Source organism: Pleurodeles waltl, chromosome 9 (genome assembly GCF_031143425.1).
Source record: "Pleurodeles waltl isolate 20211129_DDA chromosome 9, aPleWal1.hap1.20221129, whole genome shotgun sequence".
Classification (NCBI taxonomy): domain Eukaryota; kingdom Metazoa; phylum Chordata; class Amphibia; order Caudata; family Salamandridae; genus Pleurodeles; species Pleurodeles waltl.
Genome location: NC_090448.1, coordinates 69,453,336 through 69,475,871, shown reverse-complemented (window position 1 = coordinate 69,475,871; position 22,536 = coordinate 69,453,336). Strand labels below are relative to the sequence as shown.

Here is a 22,536-nt window from a genome sequence, read left to right as displayed (position 1 = left end):
GAGGGCCTGGTAGCTCCCACAACAATAAAGTGTTAAAAAAGCCATGTCAAAACAAGGCACGCATTGATGAAACTAAAAGACTTATAAAAATATGTCGGATCAGTTGACTTTTTTCAGTGTTTGTTTATTTTCATGCTTCCCATAATCGTGTTGAAAATGGTTACACTGATTTTTCATTAGAAATGTTTTTGGGAAATACTAGCATGCATCAACACATTTTACTAAATGACACTTCAGAGAAATAGCACCTAAAATTTCATGGTAGCTAAACTTTTTCCCTACTTGCATTTTTTCTGAACATTTTATTTTAAAAGCAAAGACTCTTCTCTCTTGCTTACAAGCTTCTGCAAACGTTTGCATCTAATCAGAGAGCATTCTGGGAGCATTATACTTAGCCTCATAGCCTAAACTTTTCAAACGTGTGTACACTTTTTTTTTTTGTACTGGAACCAACGTCAGTAGTGAAGTGTGACCTTAAAACATTTATTTACAGCACTCACCCTAATAATGAAGGCTTTCAAATAATGAACCATAAATACAAGTTTGAACAGCATTATCTTTTGGAAACACATTACCTCAACTGCAGAGAGTTCCACTCTCTGTAAACTGGCAGCCAAAGGGTTTGTGCTGCAGAGGGTTGGGCCTACTTGTCTCAAGGACAAAGTAAACATGAAAACTTGTTGCCCTTGACCCCAAACAAGATGTCCCGGGCGTCAGGCGATAGGAATTCCACATCCCTGAGTGCTTGTCCTCGACCTCTTAATGGTACAAACATTCTTGAGTTGTTTTTGACCAGTGGGAATTCAAGTGCCGTATGATTCCTGGTAGACTTTCTCCCCTCTAGGTTGTGTACCCAAACAGACTCCGCAATCACAAACCTACCCAAAGCCTGGTCTGTGTCTGTAGTAGTTACCATTGACTTTGGAAGATTGAACACTTTGGATCCATTTCACAGACCAGTAGGTCTGTTTGTGAATGTCAACAGTGTCATAGAGTACTCCCAGTGGACTATCAGATTGCCAAGTCCATGGAGAGAAAATAATGGACCGGCCTGAAAGCTGAAACGGGGACAGGGCGGAACACCTTTCCCATCTTTCCCACGTGTTGCTGATTCCACCACTTGTGCTTTTTATTTGGCTACGCATACCTCCTCTGAAACCTTGCTTTTACAGTGGCCAAAATCTTTCACTCGGACACTCTGAGATGTTTGCTTCTAAAATTCCCCAGAAGATGTATCTCTTCTGTGGAGCATGTCTCGCATGTACACGTCTCTTTGGCTGAATCTCCATCATGCATGGTAACTATTACGTAAACATTCTTCCCATGTGCGAAACTGAAGTCATCATAGGTGCATGCATGTATTTAATCACTTTGCAAATCATTTAGAGTTTTGTGGTAGAGAAGACCCGCTATGGAGTTGTAGTTCTCCCACTCCACCAAACTTTTTTGTAAACCATGTTTATGGTATTGCCTTCATGTAGCAGAGCATATACATACACTGAAAAATCAGGACCAAGAAAGAAGTCCAAATATTATTTATGGACCCCTGCATTCTAACTGCAGAGGACCCACCCTGATAAATTTAACAATCTCTTTTGCCCTTTTGGAGAGAATGAGAAACACTGATTGACCACTGGTGCATTCACTGCTGGTGATCTGATGGTCAATCAAAAGCCGTAGCCAATCCACTAAAGGACAGCTGCTGTTCATTCTTCAGGAGGTCCTCCCCATTTGGATCGGTCCTCCTGAAGCATGCATTCTCTGCCCTGATCCACAATTCAATGCATGGTGTACCAAGTCAGGGAAAACAAACAATGACTTCTTTGTACAGGAAGAAATATTTCTGTTGGGCCATGGTCATTTTGATTTTTCAGAAACAAACCACTCCTATGAGGTTTCGTTTCTGAAAAACAGAATTGAATGCTAATGGGGTTACACTACAGATCCCTGAACCTTAAACTCTGTACCACCCCAAAGCGTGATGCATCCCTGAACACTCCTTTAAAATTTTTTTTTATATATGTTACTTTTTTAGCTCTTATATGTAACAATTAGTATGGAATGTGTCAACAGAAAATGTACTTCTTTTTTTTATTATTTATTTTTTAACCATTCTGATTATGCAATGCCTTCTCCCTGGCTGCATTTTTGATGTCAACAACACAGGCATTCCTATTACCTTGTTATTGTAATAGATGGAATGTGGGTGTTGGGGGTTTAGCGTCATAGCTGCCTAACTATACACCCCAATTATTTACCAATTTCCTACCATTCGGGTGTTTTACCAGCATTGTTTTTCATGATGAGAGAAAGAAACCTGTGTTTGTGCGGGTCTGCGTATTATTTTCTACCAAATGTATAACTTCCTCACAAGGGTGTATTTTTTGTTGTTGTTAATATTTATATTTGCATTTTAATCAAACAAAACAAATCGCAGCGGGCAGTGCAGGCGAGCAGAATATTAAGCAATAGCAGTACACACTACAGTAAAGCAACCAGTAATATAGGGTCAACAAATCAAAAATACGAAAAAACAAAAGGGACACCGAGGGCCGTTCTCAGTGAACAGATCCTATGTGCATTGGCAATGCTTGAAATCATCACTCCATCCCAGCATTCCGGGGCCGCACTCACCCAACTCTGCATCCGTGCCCATCAGAGACCTCGAGGCCAATCACACCCTCCTGCTTGACACAACTGAAGGAGGTTCCCCCGGTGTTGGGACCATTCTTTGTGTCACGGCATTCCTCCAAGATTTTTCCACCCGGTTCCAACCTGGAACAAGCCAACAGAACAGTATCCCAAGCGGGCAGAGTTGGTATTTTTCGTACTCGCCTAGTCTCTTCCCTTCGGATCGCCTCGCTCTCACACTCCACCTATCCTAACCCCCAACTGTACGTATCAGGGCTGCAATCCGACTTCCAGCTAATTGTCAGTTGTCTGCGGGCAAGAATGAATGCCTAGTCTGTAAATCTATACATCATTTTCTGGGTCTCACCATGCTTGTGTAGGCCCAGCAGACACATTTGTTGGGTGAGCTCAGATTCCTGCTCATTAGCCCGGTGAATCACATGGAGGACAGTGGTCTAATATGGAAGCAGCGTCACGCCATGTGGAAAAAGCCAGATTCATCAGCACAATATCTAGGACAGCCCGGTGCAGCGCCGGTATACATGACATGTATTCGCCCAGGGGTGAGGTAGGTCCTGTGTAGATTGTAGAACTGAATAACTTGAAGCTAGCATTCCTAGATACCCTGGGCATGAGCTCCAGTGCCCTCCTCCAAGCTGTATCAGACAGAGGTTTCCTGAGGTCATCCTCCCAGTGCCGACGGAGACATATCATGTCCCATTGATTCCTCTTCAGAACCCTGTATAGCAACGTGACCAAACTTGTCTCGCATGTGATGAGAAAGAGGTGACGTAAGCACTCATGGTCTGGCGGTTCCGCAACACCTCTACCCCACCATTCATGTATCCCATACATAAGAGATCTGTGGAGCAAAGAGTGCCCCAATGGGATATCATATGTCTCCTGAAGTTCCTAGAAAGAATTAAACCTCGCCCCCCAGAAATAAGTCACCCAGTATAGTCATCCCAGTCGCCATCCACCAGTTGAGCCCCAAAAAAACTGACACTGATGGGACGATAGTAATGGTGAAGGGCCTACTCTGAGGTAGATTGACTACTTTTGCTTCTATTCCTGCTCCTAATACAAATCAGGCCACATTCCTACATTCCCTTTTGGCCATGATCAGTGGATTTGCAGAGGGAGAGATCCTGTTGATGGGAGATTTTAATCTCACATGGCATTCTGGCACAGACAGCAGGCACCCTCACACGTCCACTACGAGAAGTTTCCCCAAAGACTCTGAAGCAGGCATTCCATGTGCTGGGTTTAGTAGATGCATGGAGATCCCTACATCCCCAATCCAGGGACCACACATCTTCTCGCACTGTTCCTACTCTAGGTTGGATTACCTGTTTATAAGCCAATTGTTAATGCAACATTTACGGTCCGTCTTGTCTCCATTCATCCCATAACTATGTCAGACCGTGCCCCAGTAGAAGCTACATTGGAGTGGGGAGGAACCCCTCTACGATATCATCAATTGTTTCTTCCCAGTTTTTCTTACTAGAGATAGTCTTCCTAGGGGTGAACTCCTGAAAGCAATCAGAGAGTTCTTTCTACTTAAGGCACGAGTTGATACAGATCCCTCCACTAGGTGGGATGCCTTTAAGGCTATGATTAGGGGGACATGCATTTTTCTTAATCGCTACACTTAATAAACAAAGAGCAAAAGATCGCCTCCTCCCCAGAGCTTTAATCAGATAGAGTGCGGCAGGCTTCATGGCTCCCCTGCAGTGCCAGGGACCACCACCTCCCCGGGGCTATTTTACTTTGGAGGGGGGCCATGCCGCCCCCCTCAATGAGCCATAGATAGCCCTGGTTATCGCCACCCCCCAGGGCCAGCTTCTGCTATATGTCGGGGTGCCTACCCCCGGGACATAGCTGTTTGCTGACTTGGAGGGAGCTTTGACAGCTCCCTCCAAATCAGAGCAAACACTTAACTTTCTGCAAGTGAGAGCTGTCAAACAGCTCCCACTTGCAGAAAGTGAAGTTTTCATCTGTTTCCCTGCACACAACTATGTGTGCAGGGAAACAGATCAAAACATTTCTCCTGCAGGCTGGGAGATACTCTTTAAAGCAGCTCCCTGCTTGTGGGAGCAATTCCAGCTACCGCAAGACATGGGGAGCTCCTCCGAGGTCCTGTCTCTCTCTCCCTTTCCCTCTCCCATCCCATACCATAAAGGGATGGAAGAGAGACAGATTGTGAGTGTAATGTCTCTTCATACAGTGACTTCAAAGATACAGACTACCAAGATGTTTGCTAAGAATGTTATAGTTACGTTTGGATTCAGAGCAGAACAGATTCACTTCTGACCTAATGGTCAGGCTCTTGTGCTGTCACTCAGTAGGCTAAAGGTTCAAATCCTACTATCGCTTGTTAGTGCATCTGTTTATTTTCTAGTGTTTTCACTGGTAAACATTCCTAGTGATGTACCATTGAAGTCTTTTTCCCCTTAAAATATGTTGGTTGAATGTCGTATCTAAGTCTGGACACTGCACAGTAAGGAGTCACCTCTGGCCTGGTGGCTAAGGTCTCAGACATGCACACTAAATAAAGGTTAAGGGTTCCAGTCTAGGTGAACCTGTGGTCATTTCCTGCTTTAGTTGACAAAAACATTTTTCTTTTCAATTTGAATGGAAATATCGTATTCCAAGTATATCATTCATCAGAGCCTAAATCGCTCTCTCTCTCTCTCTCTCACTTAATATCTCTCACTTTCTCTCAGGGTTGTGTTAGGGGGTTTGGCCGCAGGCCGTGGTGGTTGGATTAAGGTATAGTAATGAAAATTAATTTATGTTTAAAAAAAAAAAAAAAACATAGACATTTGCTGAAAAAACAAAGGTTACAGGGACGTTTTAGTTAGCAATAGAATTTTAAAAACATAGAAATTGACTTAAAAAAACAAAGGTTACAGAGACGATATAGTTAGGCTCCCATTTTAAACATACAAAACCATAGAAATTAACCTGTTAGAGTTATCTCAAGTAACTATAACTCGTGCCCTAAAGTAACTATAACTTGCGCCCTCGCCATGCACTGCTGATTACCCCACAAATTACGGCACTCATGACATCGTTGATAACATCATTGTTAATATCAATGTATTATTTGCAGTAACATTTTTTATGAAATGGCAAAGGGGCGCAAGTTATAGTTACTTTAGGGGACAAGTTATAGTTACTTAAGATAATTCTAACTATAACAGGTGAATTTCTATGGGTTTCTGCGTTTAAAATATGAGCCTAATTTTAACGTCCCTGTAACCTTTATTTTTTTATGTGACTATATATATATTTACATATATATATATATATATATATATATATAATCTCTCTCTCGCTCTCACTCTCTTTCCCTCTTTAAATCAATAATAAGGAACTAAAGGTTCAAAATTGTATCTGTGATGTAATGACTCGCAATATATGACGTGGTGTACTAGTACCTGACCATCTGGAATAGAGTTTGGCCTTTAAGTCATGCAGTGTACCAAGTTGATATCCCTCTTCCAGGTGGTTCCATATCAATGTGGTTTTAGGGTTGTGTTGTGGAATGTTATTAACAGCCATAAAGTGTTCAATCTTAGAGATTGCATCTGCTTTTTAGGTAGCCAGAAGTTTCCTAATAGCATGTTATGCATTATATTTTGCAAAGTCATAGAATTCATATGATATTCACAAGCTCGAAAAATTGGCAACTTAGTTGGCTAACTATGCTTTGAACTTTCATTGATCCTAGAATGTACTGCAGATATTGAAGCATAAATCAATCTGGGCAAATTTAAATTAAACTTGTGTTTTGCATATATTGATGCTTATATTATCAAACTAAGTAATTGTACTGGAGCGCCAATTATGGTTTATGTTACAAATATAATGTAATCAATAGCCCGGCATTTATCAATTTTACTGTTATTATTTCTTCCCTCTTTTCCTTTGCTTTTGCCGTTTTACCCCCTTTTTCTGTTTGTGTTTATTTTTTGTTAGTTGTTACAGTATTAATTTTCTTCATGTACTTATTGGTATTGTATTTAGGTATATATAGTGGACATATTGTAATTAGGTATAATGTAAAAATATGCTGTAGTATTAATTTGTTGCGCTTGTCTTTTATGATAAATGACTAAACCCGAAACATTTATTGTAGAGAGATTTCTCTTTTAAATTAGTTTATCTCGAATCTTGCACATGGATGGAGACGGCTGGTATCTCCACTAGTGATAGGAACTTGGATTCAAAAGGTGTGCCTGATACAGAGGCTTGTAATTTTGTCATATAAGTCCTAGAAGTGAACATTCTCCCTCCTCACATTTAGCAACTGCACCCTGAGCATTTCAGGTTTGGAGATCCAGACTTTGCCACAACAATGATCTTTCTCTTTGCATTAGGGCTTCTTTCCAGTGTTCTGAGCCTAAGATAACAAGCAGTCTTCCAGTCACAAAGCTAACCTTTGATTTCTCTGCAGGTTTATGGCCACCAACGACCTGATGGTCGAATTGCAAAAAGATTCCATGAAGCTGGACGAAGACAGTGAGAAGAAAGTTGTGAAGATGCTCCTGAAGTTGCTGGAGGATAAAAATGGCGAGGTGCAGAACCTGGCAGTAAAGTGGTAAGAGGTTGCCTTGTGCTGCTTGCAGGCTGTTCTCTACGGCATTTCCTTTGCGTTTTTGGGGCAGAGACACAGTGTGAACATTGGGGATCCCCATGTATCAGCTAGAAGCCACACCAGATCTACAAGCACGCCTCGCTGGCCAATTATAGGATCCAAGAGCAAGACATGTCCTCCTTGTCAGTGAAGAGGAGAATTACCCCTTCACTGCAGTCCTCAGTCTTTCAGTATGCAGCTGCAAGTGATGTTAAGAATAAAGAAAACAGACTATGATATACCCAATAATCTCCTGGACCTATCAACTCTTGGCAGGCGTCCCCTGACATTCAGAATTCTTCACCATGCTCTTTTTGTTCAGTTTAAAAGAATGCTGTACTACAGGATGCCTTACTTACATAATAAACTTATGTAACACATCATTGTGCCCAGCTCTCGCTGGGAGTCTTTTGCAGAATCACTGACCTTCCCCATCCCCCATGCTCCCCACCCCTGTGTCCACCTAGAAACTGTGCAGTGTTATTTTTTTTAAATGAATATTTAAGCAAATCCCACTTCGTGTAGTCAAATGTTTTTTAAGAAATACTTGGTCTCCTCTGTTTTGAAATTAAAGAAGTGTAGTTTAGTTTGTTTGTGTACAGTGCTTAATACCATCATTACGAAATATTTCTAAGTGCTCCTTTTTTGACCGTGGAGGTGTCTGTGGCGCAAGGAACAGTCATCTACTCTGTATGTCACAGTTCGAGCAAGTGAGAAACCTGGATTAGATCCAGTACTAATTGGTTCCAAAATCTGTAATTTTGCCACTACCTAACATTTGTTTCAAGCACTCCCTAGTTTGTGCTGCATTGTTCCTTGTGAGAACTGATGGGCTTGTCAAATTAAGAGAATTTAATTATTTAGCATGCCTTGCTAAGTTGTGTTTTGATCAAGTCACTAGTAAAGCAGAGGTGCTCAGCAATAAAAGTCTTTCCAATGAAAACTCCAACAGACATGCTAAGAGAGGTCAGTATTTAACATTTGTATTTATGCACTCCAATTGAGCATTTATACCAGGATTTAAAGAAATATTGCATTACTTACATTTTATACATCATATTTTTTGCATTGTGTCCTGATGCTTAATGATGATGTGAGGGTGTGAAATTGGGAGTAGTGTAGGCAGGTGATCTACTGTAGAAGTTAGGCCTCCAGGACTGTTGTGTAGAGTGGGGAGTTTGGGATTTTTCTTATGTCGCCGGGCAATAAGCTTGAATGGTAGGGTCCCTAGCAGCTGAAGGACCACAGTTTTAATGCAGGGTCCGGGCAGAGGCTTTTACTAGAGGTGTAGCTGGGGTTTTTCTTCATCAGGTGAATGAGCAAAATTCTCCATGCAACCCTAGAAGATAGGGGAGACAGTAGGCCCCATGACAGGTGTCTGTGCTCAAACTTTACAGGTAAAGCAAACCTTCTGACAATGATATTGCTTTTCAGAAAGGATCAAGTACTCATACCTTAATGGAAAACCCTTATTACATCTGTATCTCGTGGCTGGCGTTCTACAGTTTCATATAGCTCTCTTAAAATAAGTGAAATTCTGGTAATTTGTTCTCTTTTGTGAAGATCCATACAGGGGTAATAAATGGCAGACATCAGCTGTATATATGCAGATCCCAAGATACATGTTTCCGTGGTTCCATTTCTCTATTACAGCTTGGGGCCGTTGGTTGGGAAGGTGAAGGAGTACCAGGTGGAGACGATCGTAGATACATTATGTACAAACATGCTCTCTGACAAAGAACAGCTGAGGGACATTTCCAACATTGGGCTAAAGACCGTCATTTCTGAGCTGCCTCCAACATCTACAGGTAATAGTGTAACAGCATGAATTTCTAGGAAATGCAAGCCCAGATTGTATTGGAAATGTATTTGCATTATTTTTCAGTTCGATGTCAGAAGTCAAGGCCCTGAATCAGTAAGGATTTTAGGAGATACACAAAAGAAACATCTAAAAAGTAACTTTGACTTTGGGGTCTTACATTCTGGCGTAGATAGTAAGCTCCCTGCAGTATTACAGTGCCAGGGTATTACATTATACAGCTCCTGTAATGGGATTTATTGCAGTTATAGATCTAATAATTCTTCAGCAGACTTATTTTCTGTTTTAAAATGATAGACTCAAAATGTTTTGGGATCATTTTCTATTGTCGAGGTAACTGCTAGCATGTTTCTGGAGCTAAAAGTTTGGCTCCTTAAATGTCAAGAGTGAGATTTTCTTTCAACAATCTTGGGCCATACTCTGTATTTTTATTAATTATTGAACATACAAAGGTGATGGGAGGAATACTTGCAATTTGTTTAACCGTTTGCAGTCGCTTTGAGTAGCATTGCAACCCATTGTTTTTTTGCCACCTCTGGTTACACCCAGACATACCCATATCAGTATTGATCCTGCTCCAGTAGGAACAGTCTAGCCCAAACTACAAAGCCACGTACTCTCTGAACCGGAACAAAAGCAACTCAAGACCGGTTTTGGCCTGATTAGTCCTTTTCAGTCAGGTGCAACTTTGCTGCAACGGCACAGCGAGCAAGGCAACCATGTCTGGGCATGCCCTTGGGATCTTAGGGCGTCACACCAAACATACAAAAGGTGATGGGAGGAACTCTTGCAATCTGTCTAACCACTGGCTGTCGCTCAGGGTAGATCACTGACTGGGTCTAACGTGGCCAATGCTGGTCTGGGGTTGCTTGTGTCCCCTTCTGGAGGGGGGCTTCATCTGGCAGTTTGGGATGGACTGGTTCTATGAGTAGCAGAGCCAGTACTGATTTGCATAAGGCTGGCCTTAGTCTAGAGTGGCACAGAAAATGATGGGTTGGAATGCAACCCGAGCAATTGCAAGCCATTAAACTATTTGCAAACATTCCTCCTATAACCTTTTGTATGATTTATGTTTGTTATTTATGTCGGAATCCTTCTGTCCCAAAATTTCTGTGGGTATTTGTGATGCAGAGAGTGACACCCTGGTGAGGAAGAGGTTTGAGGAAAAGGTTTGCCTCTACTGGTATTTTAACTTTATTTTTTCCTGTATTTTCATAATGCGTGGGGCTCCTGGATACTTTGGCCACTGTTGCTCCCCCAGCACCCTTTATCCCATTTTAATGGTTTTTATTAGTAATGGCAGGCCATCCTGGGTATGATACAAACATTTCAAATAGAACCTACCAATAAAGAAGTACTTAGGATACAGAGGTCTGTTAACCTGCATTCACTAAAACAGTTCAAACATTCTCAGAAAACAAGCCGAGGACCCCTTAGTGTTGTGTTGCTTATGCTCCTCCAACCAATTATTGGGAAAACAATTCCCAGGCATCTATTTCTTTCTCTTGCTGCCAGCGAAGAGAAGCATACACATAGAGAATCATGCTGCATTTTGGGAACTGAATCTGTCTGCTAAGCGTGATAAGTATAGGACTGCCATCAGCATTCCAGGCCAAGCGATGCACTAATCCCACACAAAGCAAGAGACACCACGGATTAATTGCGAATCAAAAGGTACAAAATACCATTCCATTTGAGTATGCTAATGATTTACCATAAGCTGATGCAATATGTGGCAAGGATCAAAATATACACAACAATCTTACAGTACTCTGAGTCACTCATACACATAATACATGTACTACACAGGCCACACATACAAACGCATACAACATTCATGTGGGATGTTAGCACTAGGTACCTTTGATATATTAGGTTCCTTTACTGTAAAAAATACATAGAATGAGATTAGGTAACAGAGTTTAAATCCGTCTTTGTATTGAAAAGATGCTCTTAGCCAGTGCCAAATAACTTATTTTCATTGAGTGAAACACCTTTTGGTGCACTGATGCTAGAATAGTGAGTGAATCTCATAAAATGAGGTGTTCCCTAAAGAAGTCTACAGCACCTCTACTTGCTGGCTTTTTATTTTTTTAATTTTTTTACAGGTTTATATCTTCAGATATCAAGCCAAATCAAAAAGCCACCTTCTACTATATTCTTAAAACCTTGCTTGAAAAGTTGACTTTGACAAAACTCAATTGTTTTCCTTACTTTCCTCTGAGTGACTCCTTACTTTCCATCCTCTTCATGCCATCTCTTTCTGAGTGTAGTCATCTCACAGTTGCATTCCTGTCTGCATCAACCTTGGTTGATGCAGACAGCTCTGCTTCTTAAAAACTCTGTCCCAGCCATCTAACAAATCCTAATATGTGCAAGGCTGTCATTTCATCTTACCAACCAATTGCATGAATCCACCTACCCCCCTCTAATGATCACTCCTAACTCCTACAGATTTAACTTACCAAAGAGCAAGAGGAGTAAATGCATGGAATACTTTCCTGAGAGCACATGGCTAATCCCACAAATCAATAACCACTAGATTAAACAATAACCTTGAATTGCAGAGTTGTGTTCTATTGCCCTTAAAGTGCTTTATGGACTCGTCAGGGGTAATAAGCACTGCATAAAAAAATTACAATACAATAGAATCTCTAAGGATGCTGTTCATACAGTCCAGCAATCTGTCAAATTGTTCAGTATCCTAAAGTTGAGATGTGGATAGGGGTAGTCCAACAGGGAGTATGCTATGTGTAGTAAACGCAGAAATGACCCAATTCATAGAGGCACCGTTAAATGTTTTTTTCAGAATACTTCCTTTCTTTTGTAGGTTGATGTAAATTTGTTTTGTAGTTTGAGAGACAAAAAATGACATTATAGGGGGTTCTACCTGCTCTCACATTTGTTTATCTGTACTGTTAATATCTGCAGATAGGCCTGTGCATATGAGTTATTAAAAAACTATATTTTTAATTGGAATGATACGATATCCACAAAAAGTATTCAGAAATCTGCTCAATAGAGAACTGTGAGTGTTGGGCATTTTGTGCAGTAGATGCTATGTTGAACTTGTGAGTCTAAAAAATGATTCGCTGATTCATGTCATCAGAACAAATGTAAATTTCAGGGGCAGCAAGCCATGGATAATATCCAGCACCCATGCAGTGACGGCAACCACACAGGAACTTAGAATGTCCTGTTGACTCCACAAATCTCATCTATGATGCCACATGAGATCTTTGACAAATTTTCACAACTGTATTGATCACAACACACATTTTCAGCAGAATATAAGTGGAGGCATTTTTTTTTTAAAGTATGATCAAAAAATTGCAAAAATTCAGTGAAAAAATGTGAGATGTTATTGGCCAGGTATTGTTGAATTTACTAACCTAACCAGGACTTACTCACTTTTAGACTTCCACTGGAAGTGCAAAAAATTATGTGTGTGGTATGGTGGAGGTGATGCTTTTTTGTGGACTCTGATGTCAAGGCTGCCGCTACTTCACTGTTCATGATGTTGAGAGAGGCAATGGTATTATGAGCAACTATGGCGTTATGGTGGACCTTTATGTACTGGAAGGCCATCATGTCAATGTCAAGAACAGATGATGGACGGAATGCTGAACAATGTCAAACATTACCCCTAGTCAGAGATCTGGGCCTGAAACCACGCCATTCCAGTTTGAAGCCAGCTGTCATTTGTCTGGCGAGGTCCTCCTTGGACCTGAAACAAGCATACTGGGACCCTTTTAGGGATATCACACCTCATCAGTCAGGTTAGCTTTACTCTGGTGGCATGGCGAGCATAGGACTCGCGTCTGGGCATACCTGCCCTACTTAGGGTAACAAATGCAAAAAGAACAGATGATGGATGAAATGTTGAACGGTGTCAAACATTCATCCCCAGTCAGAGATCTGGGCATGAATCTATCGTTTTTTTTTTGCTCACAACGCCGGTCCTGGGTTGCTTGTGTTCCAGTTCAGGGAGGACCTGGCTTGGCAGTTTGTGCTGGACTGTTCCGATTGGAACAGGGTCAGACCTTATTTGCATATATCTTGGTCCAAACATAGGTGGCATAGTGTGCAGAATAACAATGGATTGGGACGCAGCTCTGAGTGATTACCGGTAGCTGAGATTACCTCAAGCATTCCATCCATCACTGTTTTATATACTAATTGTGTCACTCTAGGTGGGACAGATATGCCAAGGCGTGGGTCCCGTGCACACTGTCTCACTGGAACCAAGCTGTACCTGGCTGATGAGCCCACAACTAAAGCGAAACTGGTCCTGCGTTTCTTGTATTCCGGATTCAGGCAGGACCTGATTTGCATATAGCTGGGTCCAAACTCAGGTGGCATGGTGTGCAGAATAATGATGGGTTGGGATGCGGCTCCATCACTGATTTATTTACTAATTGTGTTTCCTAAATGGGATGGGTGTGCACAGAGGTGAGTCCCGTGCACACTGTGTCATTGGAACCAAGCTGTACCTGGCTGATGAGCCCATAGCTAGGGTGCTACCGGTCCTGGGTTGCTTGTGTTTCGATTTAGGGAAGACCTGGCTCGGTAGTTCAGACAAGACTGTTCTGATTGGAGCAGGGTCAAGACTAATTTGCGTATACTTGGTGTGCAGACTGAGGAGGCATGGTGTGCAGAATAACAATGGATTGGCATGCAGCCTGAGTAATTACTTGTAGCTGTGATTAATTCAAGTATTCCATCTATCACCAGTTTATGTACTACTTGTGTTGCCCCTGGGCCCCATGCACTCTGTGTCACTAGGACCAAGCTGCACCTGACTGGTAACTATGGCAAAAGCAGTTCTGGGTTGCTTGTGTCCCGGTTCATAAAGGATCTGGCTTGGCAGTTCGTACTGAACTGTTCCGGATGGAACAGGTTCAAGAGTGATTTGTATATAGTTGGGTCCAAACTGAGGTGCATGGTGTACTGAAAAACGATGGACTGGTATGCGGCCTGTGTGATTACCTGTGGTTGAGGTTAATTCAATAATCTAATCTATCACTGTTTTATATACTAATCATGTCAATGGAGGCCACAGCATTGAGGTCTCATATTCTGCAAATTCCATAATTACAAAAAGGTCCATATTGCAAAGTTGGTGCTTGACGTTCAGTTCCATCCTTTAGTACGCTAGGACATAACAACACCCTTGAAGCTCCTTTAAGTCTAAGAGTGTCCAGCATTCTCACATTGTCGGTCTAGCGCAGATATTGAAAGTTCTTATCATATACTCTGAATGGGGAAACAAATCAATAGATTGCCAGTTCACGAAGGAAGTCGTGTCCTGTACCACTGACCCCGTGAAGACTGCCGAGTGACTTGGAAAGGTATCTCATTGTATTCTATAGCCACATAGGTCTCCTGCATGAAAGGACAGTCTACAGCATAAATGACAGGGTTCAGGGGGAGTTCTTTCTGCTTTTAAAATGAACTTCAGGGTGTTTAATCCTCAATCTTCTAAAGAGTCTTTATTTTATATGTAAACATTTTCAGAATGGGGGCGTGGCTGGAGGTCACGCAAGATGGCCGCTGCTCTTTAGAGCTCCGTGAGGCTTCAGCACTTCCTGGAAAGAAGGAGATGTTTTCACATCAAAATTATTAATTTCTTCAGCATTTTTGAGCACCGGAGCACTGCAGCTGCATAAATATGCCTTTATCTTACAGAGACATTGAGTTTTGAAGTCATTTCAGAGACTTCATGTGAGTGCCTGAGGTAATTATTTATCTGCGTCATGTTTCACTCCATAAGCCTCTGCACAAACCTAAACTTTGACAGAAATGTTTCTATTTGACTTTTAACTGCTTGCCTGGATGTGATTCTACAAATCTAGTTTCCTCTGCAATGGAATATTTATTACCCGTCTGACAGCCAGCTGAACTTTTGACCTCTCTCTTCAAACACATTTAGCTGAGTTTTTCAACTTTCAGTATTCACTGGCAGCTCTTGTCAAGGAGCTCTTTCAAATTGCTCTTCATAACATGGTAAATGCTTTCCTTTGATGGAGGTTTTTGTTTTCCTTTTCAGAAGGTTCCCTTAAAACTAGTCACCAATTGTTTGACTATGTACAGTAAAGTGCTTTGCTCTTGTGGTATTCTGTCATGCCTGTTATGAGAGAATAGTTTAGGATTTTCTATTTATATATTTTTTATTATATTTTGCTATGTTGTTGGAAACTTCTGGCAGCAGCTTCTCATTGTAATATAATTTCATCAACACCTCACATTGCTGGCTTCCTATTACCAAATTGCTGCTGGCTTTTATGGGGAGACCACATAATTCTCAGAGTTGCCAGTCATCATCTTTCTCCAAGTCTAATAATCGTCTTCGAGTGGTGCGCACACATATAACTAAATCTTCTCTACCATCAACTTTAACAATGGATAGTGCTGCAGTCTTTTTAAAGGATGGCGCCTCTTCATCTCATGCTGCTGGTGCAGTTGCGAAAAAAACATCTAACACCTCCTCCGTCAAGCGCCCAAAAAAAGACCTTGATTCTCCCTCAAAATCACCTACACATCTTACTCTAGATGATGTAATGGAGGAATTGCGTGCACTAAAGCCCTTTATGATGGACACTAATGCCTCTTTGCAACGTATTGAGGAGCAATGGTCCCAACACGAACAACGAATTTGTACTCTGGAACAGAGTCAGTAGCCTTGAAGATTGTAACACTGTCAATCCTCAGATCTCTAAAGACATAGCTCAACTTAAAAGGCTTACTGAAAGCTTAGAAAACAGAAATAGGAGAAATAATCTTCGCCTTTTTGGGAATCCAGAAGGTTCTGAAGGCTCTAACATAATTGCATTCCTTCAAAAAGCAATACCTTCAATTCTTCGCTTGCCTCCTACCTCTCCCCTCTCTATCCAACGGGCACATTGTTTAGGTCCACAGACTTCAACTGGCCCTCGTGCAAATCCTAGAGGAATTATTATTCTCTTTCTCCAATTTACTGACTTGATGCAAATACTCTCGGAAGCCAAAAAGATGGGCTCTTTGCTATGGTCAGGTCATAAAGTATTTTTCACACAAGACTTCTCTCCTGCTACAGCTTCACGTCGCAAACAGTTTTTGGACTTACGTCCACAACTCAAATCCTTGAATATTCGATATGGTCTTCTTCACCCATGCCTTTTCAAAATTACATTCAAGGACAAATCGTACTCGTTTGAGGAACCTTCAGCACTACAAACGTTTATTAACCGACACAAAACAGAAGCAATGGAACTAGGAGCATCTGCAATTACTTGAAGATATAATTTAATTTGTCTTTAATGTCCTTCTTTTTTTTATTTCTGGACAGTTTTATAGTAATGGTTATGTTTAATATTTATATCCATGGTTTTCCATCTCTGCATTTTCTTATATATATATATATTTTTTTTTTTAGATAGTGTTCTTTGTGCAATCCTCATGTTCCTTTCCCAACCATATCCCTTTCTCACCATCCAAACTGTTCTCCTACACGTTCCACTGTTAAGCTTTGATTTTTATTGTTTTTCATGTCACAGTCCTTTACTGTAGTTATTACGTTATTTGGTCTCCTGAATGGTACATTTTACGTTTGTATGTTTTTTTTTTTTCTTCCATGAAACTCGCCTTCATCTGTTTTAATATCTAATATCACTTTTCTTGTGCTGAAGCCACTCTTGCTTGTCTTTTCAGGTTTTCCGCTGTCCCTCTACCTTTCGGGGTATTCACTTTCTATCTTGTTTTTTTTTAGCTTTCGTGGACTTTAGTCCCTGTATTGCCACATTCATGTATATACAACTTCTGGAGGTCATCTTCCTCCTTTTCTTTTTCTTTACTATCTTGTTTCTTCCTCATTTCTTTGCTTTTGCAAAATTGATATGCCTAGTTTTTTCATTGTTACAGCAGTTGTTTATTAATACTTCTTGTTATGCAACTTAGAACTGTTACTTGGAATGTTAAGGGGCTTAAACACCCCATTAAACGTCAGCGTATCTTATCTCACCTAGCTTGTTTGAAATGCCACATTGCTTTGTTGCAAGAGACTCACCTCAACGACTCTGAGGCAATTAAGCTTAAAAAACAATGGGTGGGTGACATTTTCTACTCCCCTTCCATCACAAACAAAAATGGGGTAATTATACTCTGTCATAAATCTCTCAAACCTACCATAATTTCACAGCATCAAGATACAGAAGGTCGCTGGGTACTTGTTACATTTACAATTGACAATATTTCTCTTATTATCCTTAATATATATGGCCCCACACATCCAGATCCAAATTTTTGGAAGAATCTTTCACATATTGTCTCTGAACATTCCTCAAACAATTTACTAATAGGTGGTGACTGCAACCAAATTCTCGATCCATTTTTGGACAGACGTTCCACGTCACGTTTCATTCCACATGCCTCCCACAAAGCTTTTAAAAACTTTATTTTACACCATTCTCTCTCTGATTCCTGGAGACTATGCAATCCCGACCTCTTGGAATACTCTTTTTATTCTCCTACCCACCATTCCCATTCCAGGCTTGATTATATCTGTCTGAGTAAAGGTTTATTGCAACATATGGTCAACTCTGAAATCGGTGCTATTTTGATCTCAGATCACGCACCTGTGATTACTGACCTTGATCTTTTTCTTAATAGTTCTAAAACATCTTCATGGAGGTTTAATAACTCTCTACTTTCAGATGCTACTTTTATCGCTTCCTACAGTAAGTTTATAGAAGAATACTTTCACATCAACGATAGTGATCAACTATCATTTCATTTTGTGTGGGATGCTTTCAAAGCAGCCTCTAGGTGTTTCATCATAAGTTACGCTCACTCAAAAAAAAAGTCTGCTCAACAAAAATCGACTTCCATCCTTGAAAATATAAAGTCCCTAGAACATGAATACTATACTCACAAAACTAGTAAATCACATCTTGAAGCACTAGTCTCAGCTAAAATGGAGTTTAACCAATATACCACCGAACAAGCATGCAGCAAGCACCCTCCTGAAAATAAATGCCAGATATTATGGTGGTAACAATAAAGCTGGTTCTCTTCTAGCTCGATATTTGAAACAAACAAAAGAAAAAACAATTATTAAATCTATCACAGATAACAATGGTGTTAAACACTTTAGAGATAAAGATATAGCATCGTGTTTCGCTTCTTACTATAAGGACCTGTACACTCCAGAACACATACCAACAGTTGAATCTCTCAACCAATATTTCTCTAATCTCAAACCAAGAGACCCATTGCAGATTGACCTCTCATCTTTAGACCAACCCCTACAACTTACCGAACTATATACAGCTTTACAATCTCTCCCCAAGGGTAAGGCTCCAGGCCCAGATGGCTTCACAGTAGAATTCTTTATTCAGTTTGCTAAGTCTCTTTTCCCCAAACTCTTTCAATTACTTAATCATTTTATAATGTCAGGTTCTGCATCTGGCTCATTTACGGAGGCCATGATTTGTCTTATTCCCAAAAAAGATTGGGATGCGACTGACTGTAAAAATTATAGACCCATATCTTTAATTAATACTGATTGTAAACTCTATGCCAAAGTTTTAGCTCTCCGTTTACTCCCATATATACCTGACCTTATTGATTCTCATCAATCTGGTTTTATCCCTAATAGAAATGTAGCAGATAATTCCCGTACTTTTTTAAATATTATTAACAAGGCATCTAAACTTAAGATTCCTCTGGCAGCTTTATCATTGGATGCAGAAAAGGCCTTTGATAGGCTCTACTGGGGTTTCTTGTCGAAAGCATTGGAATGGCATGGACTAGGTACTAAATTCCGACATTTTATATCCATTCTTTATTCCTCACCATGTTCCTCGGTTATAACAAACGGTGTCCGATCTCCTTTTTTCCCCTCTTAAAAGGGGTACTCGTCAGGGATGCCCATTATCTCCTTTACTATTTATGTTGGCTCTCAAACCTTTTCTATACCAATTAAAAACGTCTGAACAATTTACGGGGTTTCAAATTAATAATGCACACATCAAATTTATGGCATATGCTGATGATATTCTTTTGTTCATGTCTCACCCTGACACTTCTCTTCCTGCATGAGCTCAACTTATATTCTGATGTATCTGGCTATAAACTTAATATAGACAAAACAGTGGTCTTACCACTTAATGGTCATTGCACTGGCTCTGTATTCCTTGATGCAGGATTATCTTGGAATTCTTCTAAGATTAAATGCCTGGGGGTATGGTACTGCACTACTCTCAAGGATACATTAAGGACTAATTTAGAAATCCTATCGGCAAAGCATGTAGATCTCACACAGAAATGGTCTCCGTTATATCTCACGTGGTGGGGCCGCTTGGACACCATTAAGATGATGCTTCTCCCTATCATTAACTTCTTCCTTATGATGCTTCCTATTAAGATACCTAAACTATTTTTTAGTTCAATTGATAAAATTCTATCCAAGTTCCTGTGGAACGGTAAACAATCCCGAATCTCTCTCTCGAAATTAAAACTTCCTAAAGTACAAGGTGGAGTTAATTTCCCTGACTTTATAACTTATCACAAATCTTTTGGCATTAAGCAAATACATCCCTATTTATCTACACTCAATGATGCCCCTAAAAAGCTATGGTTCTCTTTGGAAGAAACATTTATTTCTCCCTTTTCCCATAAACACATTATATTTATGTCTAACCCCCCAAAATTCTGGTTGCCCAGCACTATCTCCCATTCAGTCAACTTACTGAAACCTTTTTTTATTTCGCATCTTACCCCCATTAATCAATTCTTTAACACTCCTATTTGGCACAATAGTTCGCTTAGGAAACAAGGTAAAACCTTGTGTTGGAAGGCTTGGATGACTAAAGGTATTCTTCTAATTTCCCAATTATATCATAAAGACTCTATCATCCCTTTTACTACTCTCTCAGCAATTTATAATCTCCCTATTCGCATGGAATCCCAATATATCATTCTTTCTACTCTAGTCCAAGAGGCCCTCAATAAACGTATACATCATAATCATTCTTCTCTTGCATCATCTCCACACCTGATTGTAACTTCTAATTATCCTAGGGCAGCTGGAATTTATAAACTTTTAAGAACCTCTGTTTCACCTAGACTCAAATCACCTATTGAGACATTGTGGGAATCAGATCTTGGTGTTGTTTGGCCAACTTCTTTATGGGATAGAATATGGTATAAGATACATTCCACTGCAAGCCTCACACAGACCCTATATTTTTTTTATAATAGACTTTTCTACACTCCTGTACGCCTTTACAAATTCAAACTTGCACAAAATGACAATTGTTGGCACTGCCACACTCATCAGGGTACTGACTTTCACATGTTTTTTTCCTGTCCATCCCTATCTACTTTTTGGTCCTCAATATGGTCTCGCATTTCAGCAATAGCTCAGATCTCCTTACCAATGTCATATGAATTACTGTTTTTGGGAGGCGTACACGATATCTGGAGTTCATTCAGGCCTCTTGGAAAATTGGTGGACCTCTTGCTTTCTATTGCAATCTCTATTATTACTTCTAACTGGAAATCTTCGGAGAACATTACTCTGACAGTGGTGGAATTCTGTATGTTATCATCATAGACTTCACAGCTACAAGCTTGATTCAACAGGAACTTTCTTCAAACGTCATCAGCTATGGTTGCCATTAAGTAACTATCTCTCACGCAATGCGAAGGAAATGGATTTACTCCTCCTTTTTAAAAAATGTCAATATATTTCCTGTTTTTCTTCTTATATATACGTATTTCAACTTACATTCGCTGTAACTAATGCCTATTGCCTCTCTCTCCACATGGCTATCACTTGATTCCCTTTTCTATCCCTAAAGCTCTTCTCCCTCCCTCTCCCTCTTTCTTTCTTCTTTCTTTATTCAAACTTGGGGTCTTTGATACTATATTGCTGTATATGCCTAATTCATGTACATGTTTAAATATGCATTTACAAGTACAATATTCCTTATGCATATATATTCACAACTGCATATCTCTGTCCTGGCAATGTTAAGTTAATGTTCTTGTATTTGACTCAATAAAAAACATCTTTATAAACATTTTCAGAAAGCACAGTATAAAGAGATCATTTTTAGACCACAATAATTCGACAACACACGTTGTGCCTTCCCCTTACAGAAAACACCGAATTTGATTAATTGCTTACCGCACCCTTCAGGAAAAAGAAATCTTTTAACTTATTTCACAAGTGACTCTTCTTCCGGAAGCAGCCTCTCCATGACCTGTAAGTGCCTATAGCTGACTCTCTCTCTCTCTCCAACTGGCACAGTTGCAAAGTGAGGCTATCGCAGCTGACAATCTGCCTCTACCAGTATTTTAAGCCACCCAGTACCTGTCCTTCGCTAAAGCTTGCTTTGTGGTTTCATTGAAGAATAGCGCTAGGGTTCTTTGTTACGCTATTCGTGCCCTGCTTATCGAATATACTTCTTTCATGTGGCCTATATTTTACAACAATGAAGCATGGCCTCCTTTTATTATCTGAAGACGGTGATTTAAAATGTCTCTTTCTCTGTTGATGAAAGGGAACATTGTACTCCAAGATCAGCACCTCTTACAGTCCTGTACGTTTTCTTCTAAATGGGTGGGCTGACCGAGAGGTTCCCATCTGTGATGTCACAATGCTTAGTGTTGTTTCATCCTGTACTTTTTCCGCATATTCCCCTGTAGTATTATCAAAGTATCTGTTATTAGTCATTGGCCCTGATTGTGTACTGCCCACTTATGTTCTAGCTTACGGTGCGACTCTCCGTCGGTTTTCTTGTGCTGAATCCCTACTTTTCCTAGGAGAGCTCTTGTGCAGAAAGGAGCATTGTCCTTCACCAAGGTGGTAGCGATTTCTGGAAACACTCAAGTCAGTGGGCATTTATATAGTGTCATTTAGGGTGTGTAGTCAGCCTTATTCATCAAGTGCAGTCTTTTCTCAATGGCAAAGTTTCTTTGTGCTGTCTACGCAGAGTCCGTAATTCTCCCACCAACTAGTTTTGAGCTATATACTCCCATCCTTGCCTTTTTTGCCTCAGCCCACACACCCTCGCCAGTTCTCTGCGAGCAGTCATTTTTACACCAGACTGAATGTTGAGTTATATGCATGTTTCTCCTGGTATTCTTATTTTCAGCTGTCTCTTACAAGAGTGGAAACCAAGTGGCCACATAGCGTGCAATGTTGTTGTTAGGTGCAAGGCAGTAGGGAAGCGTACTTTTAACTCTGCCCCAAAGCCTCTCCTCTGATTCCCTTAGAGCAGGTAACCTGCTTCTAAGCTTCTCAGCTTCACAGACTTCATTTTTTTAAATGAATTCTATGTTCCATTGGAACTGCATAAGTCCCAGGAGTGAAGCGTGTTTGATCGTCATACCTCTGGTTAATCCAGAAGGACAGTCTCCTCTTCTGTAAATGTCTTTGACATATAACCAACTGTGATTA

General features: G+C 40.5%; 1 protein-coding gene across 4 annotated transcripts in view; it reads left to right on the top strand.

Annotated features, from left to right (window-relative positions):
* The window catches only part of LOC138258968 (cullin-associated NEDD8-dissociated protein 1-like), a 191,451-nt gene that overhangs the window by 9,973 nt on the left and 158,942 nt on the right, over positions 1–22,536 (top strand). For all 4 annotated transcript variants that reach the window (XM_069206323.1, XM_069206321.1, XM_069206322.1 and 1 more), the window contains exons 2-3: positions 7,094–7,237; positions 8,927–9,081. In XM_069206323.1, the coding sequence (XP_069062424.1) occupies positions 7,094–7,237; positions 8,927–9,081 (299 nt within the window). The remainder of the gene's footprint in view (positions 1–7,093; positions 7,238–8,926; positions 9,082–22,536) is intronic.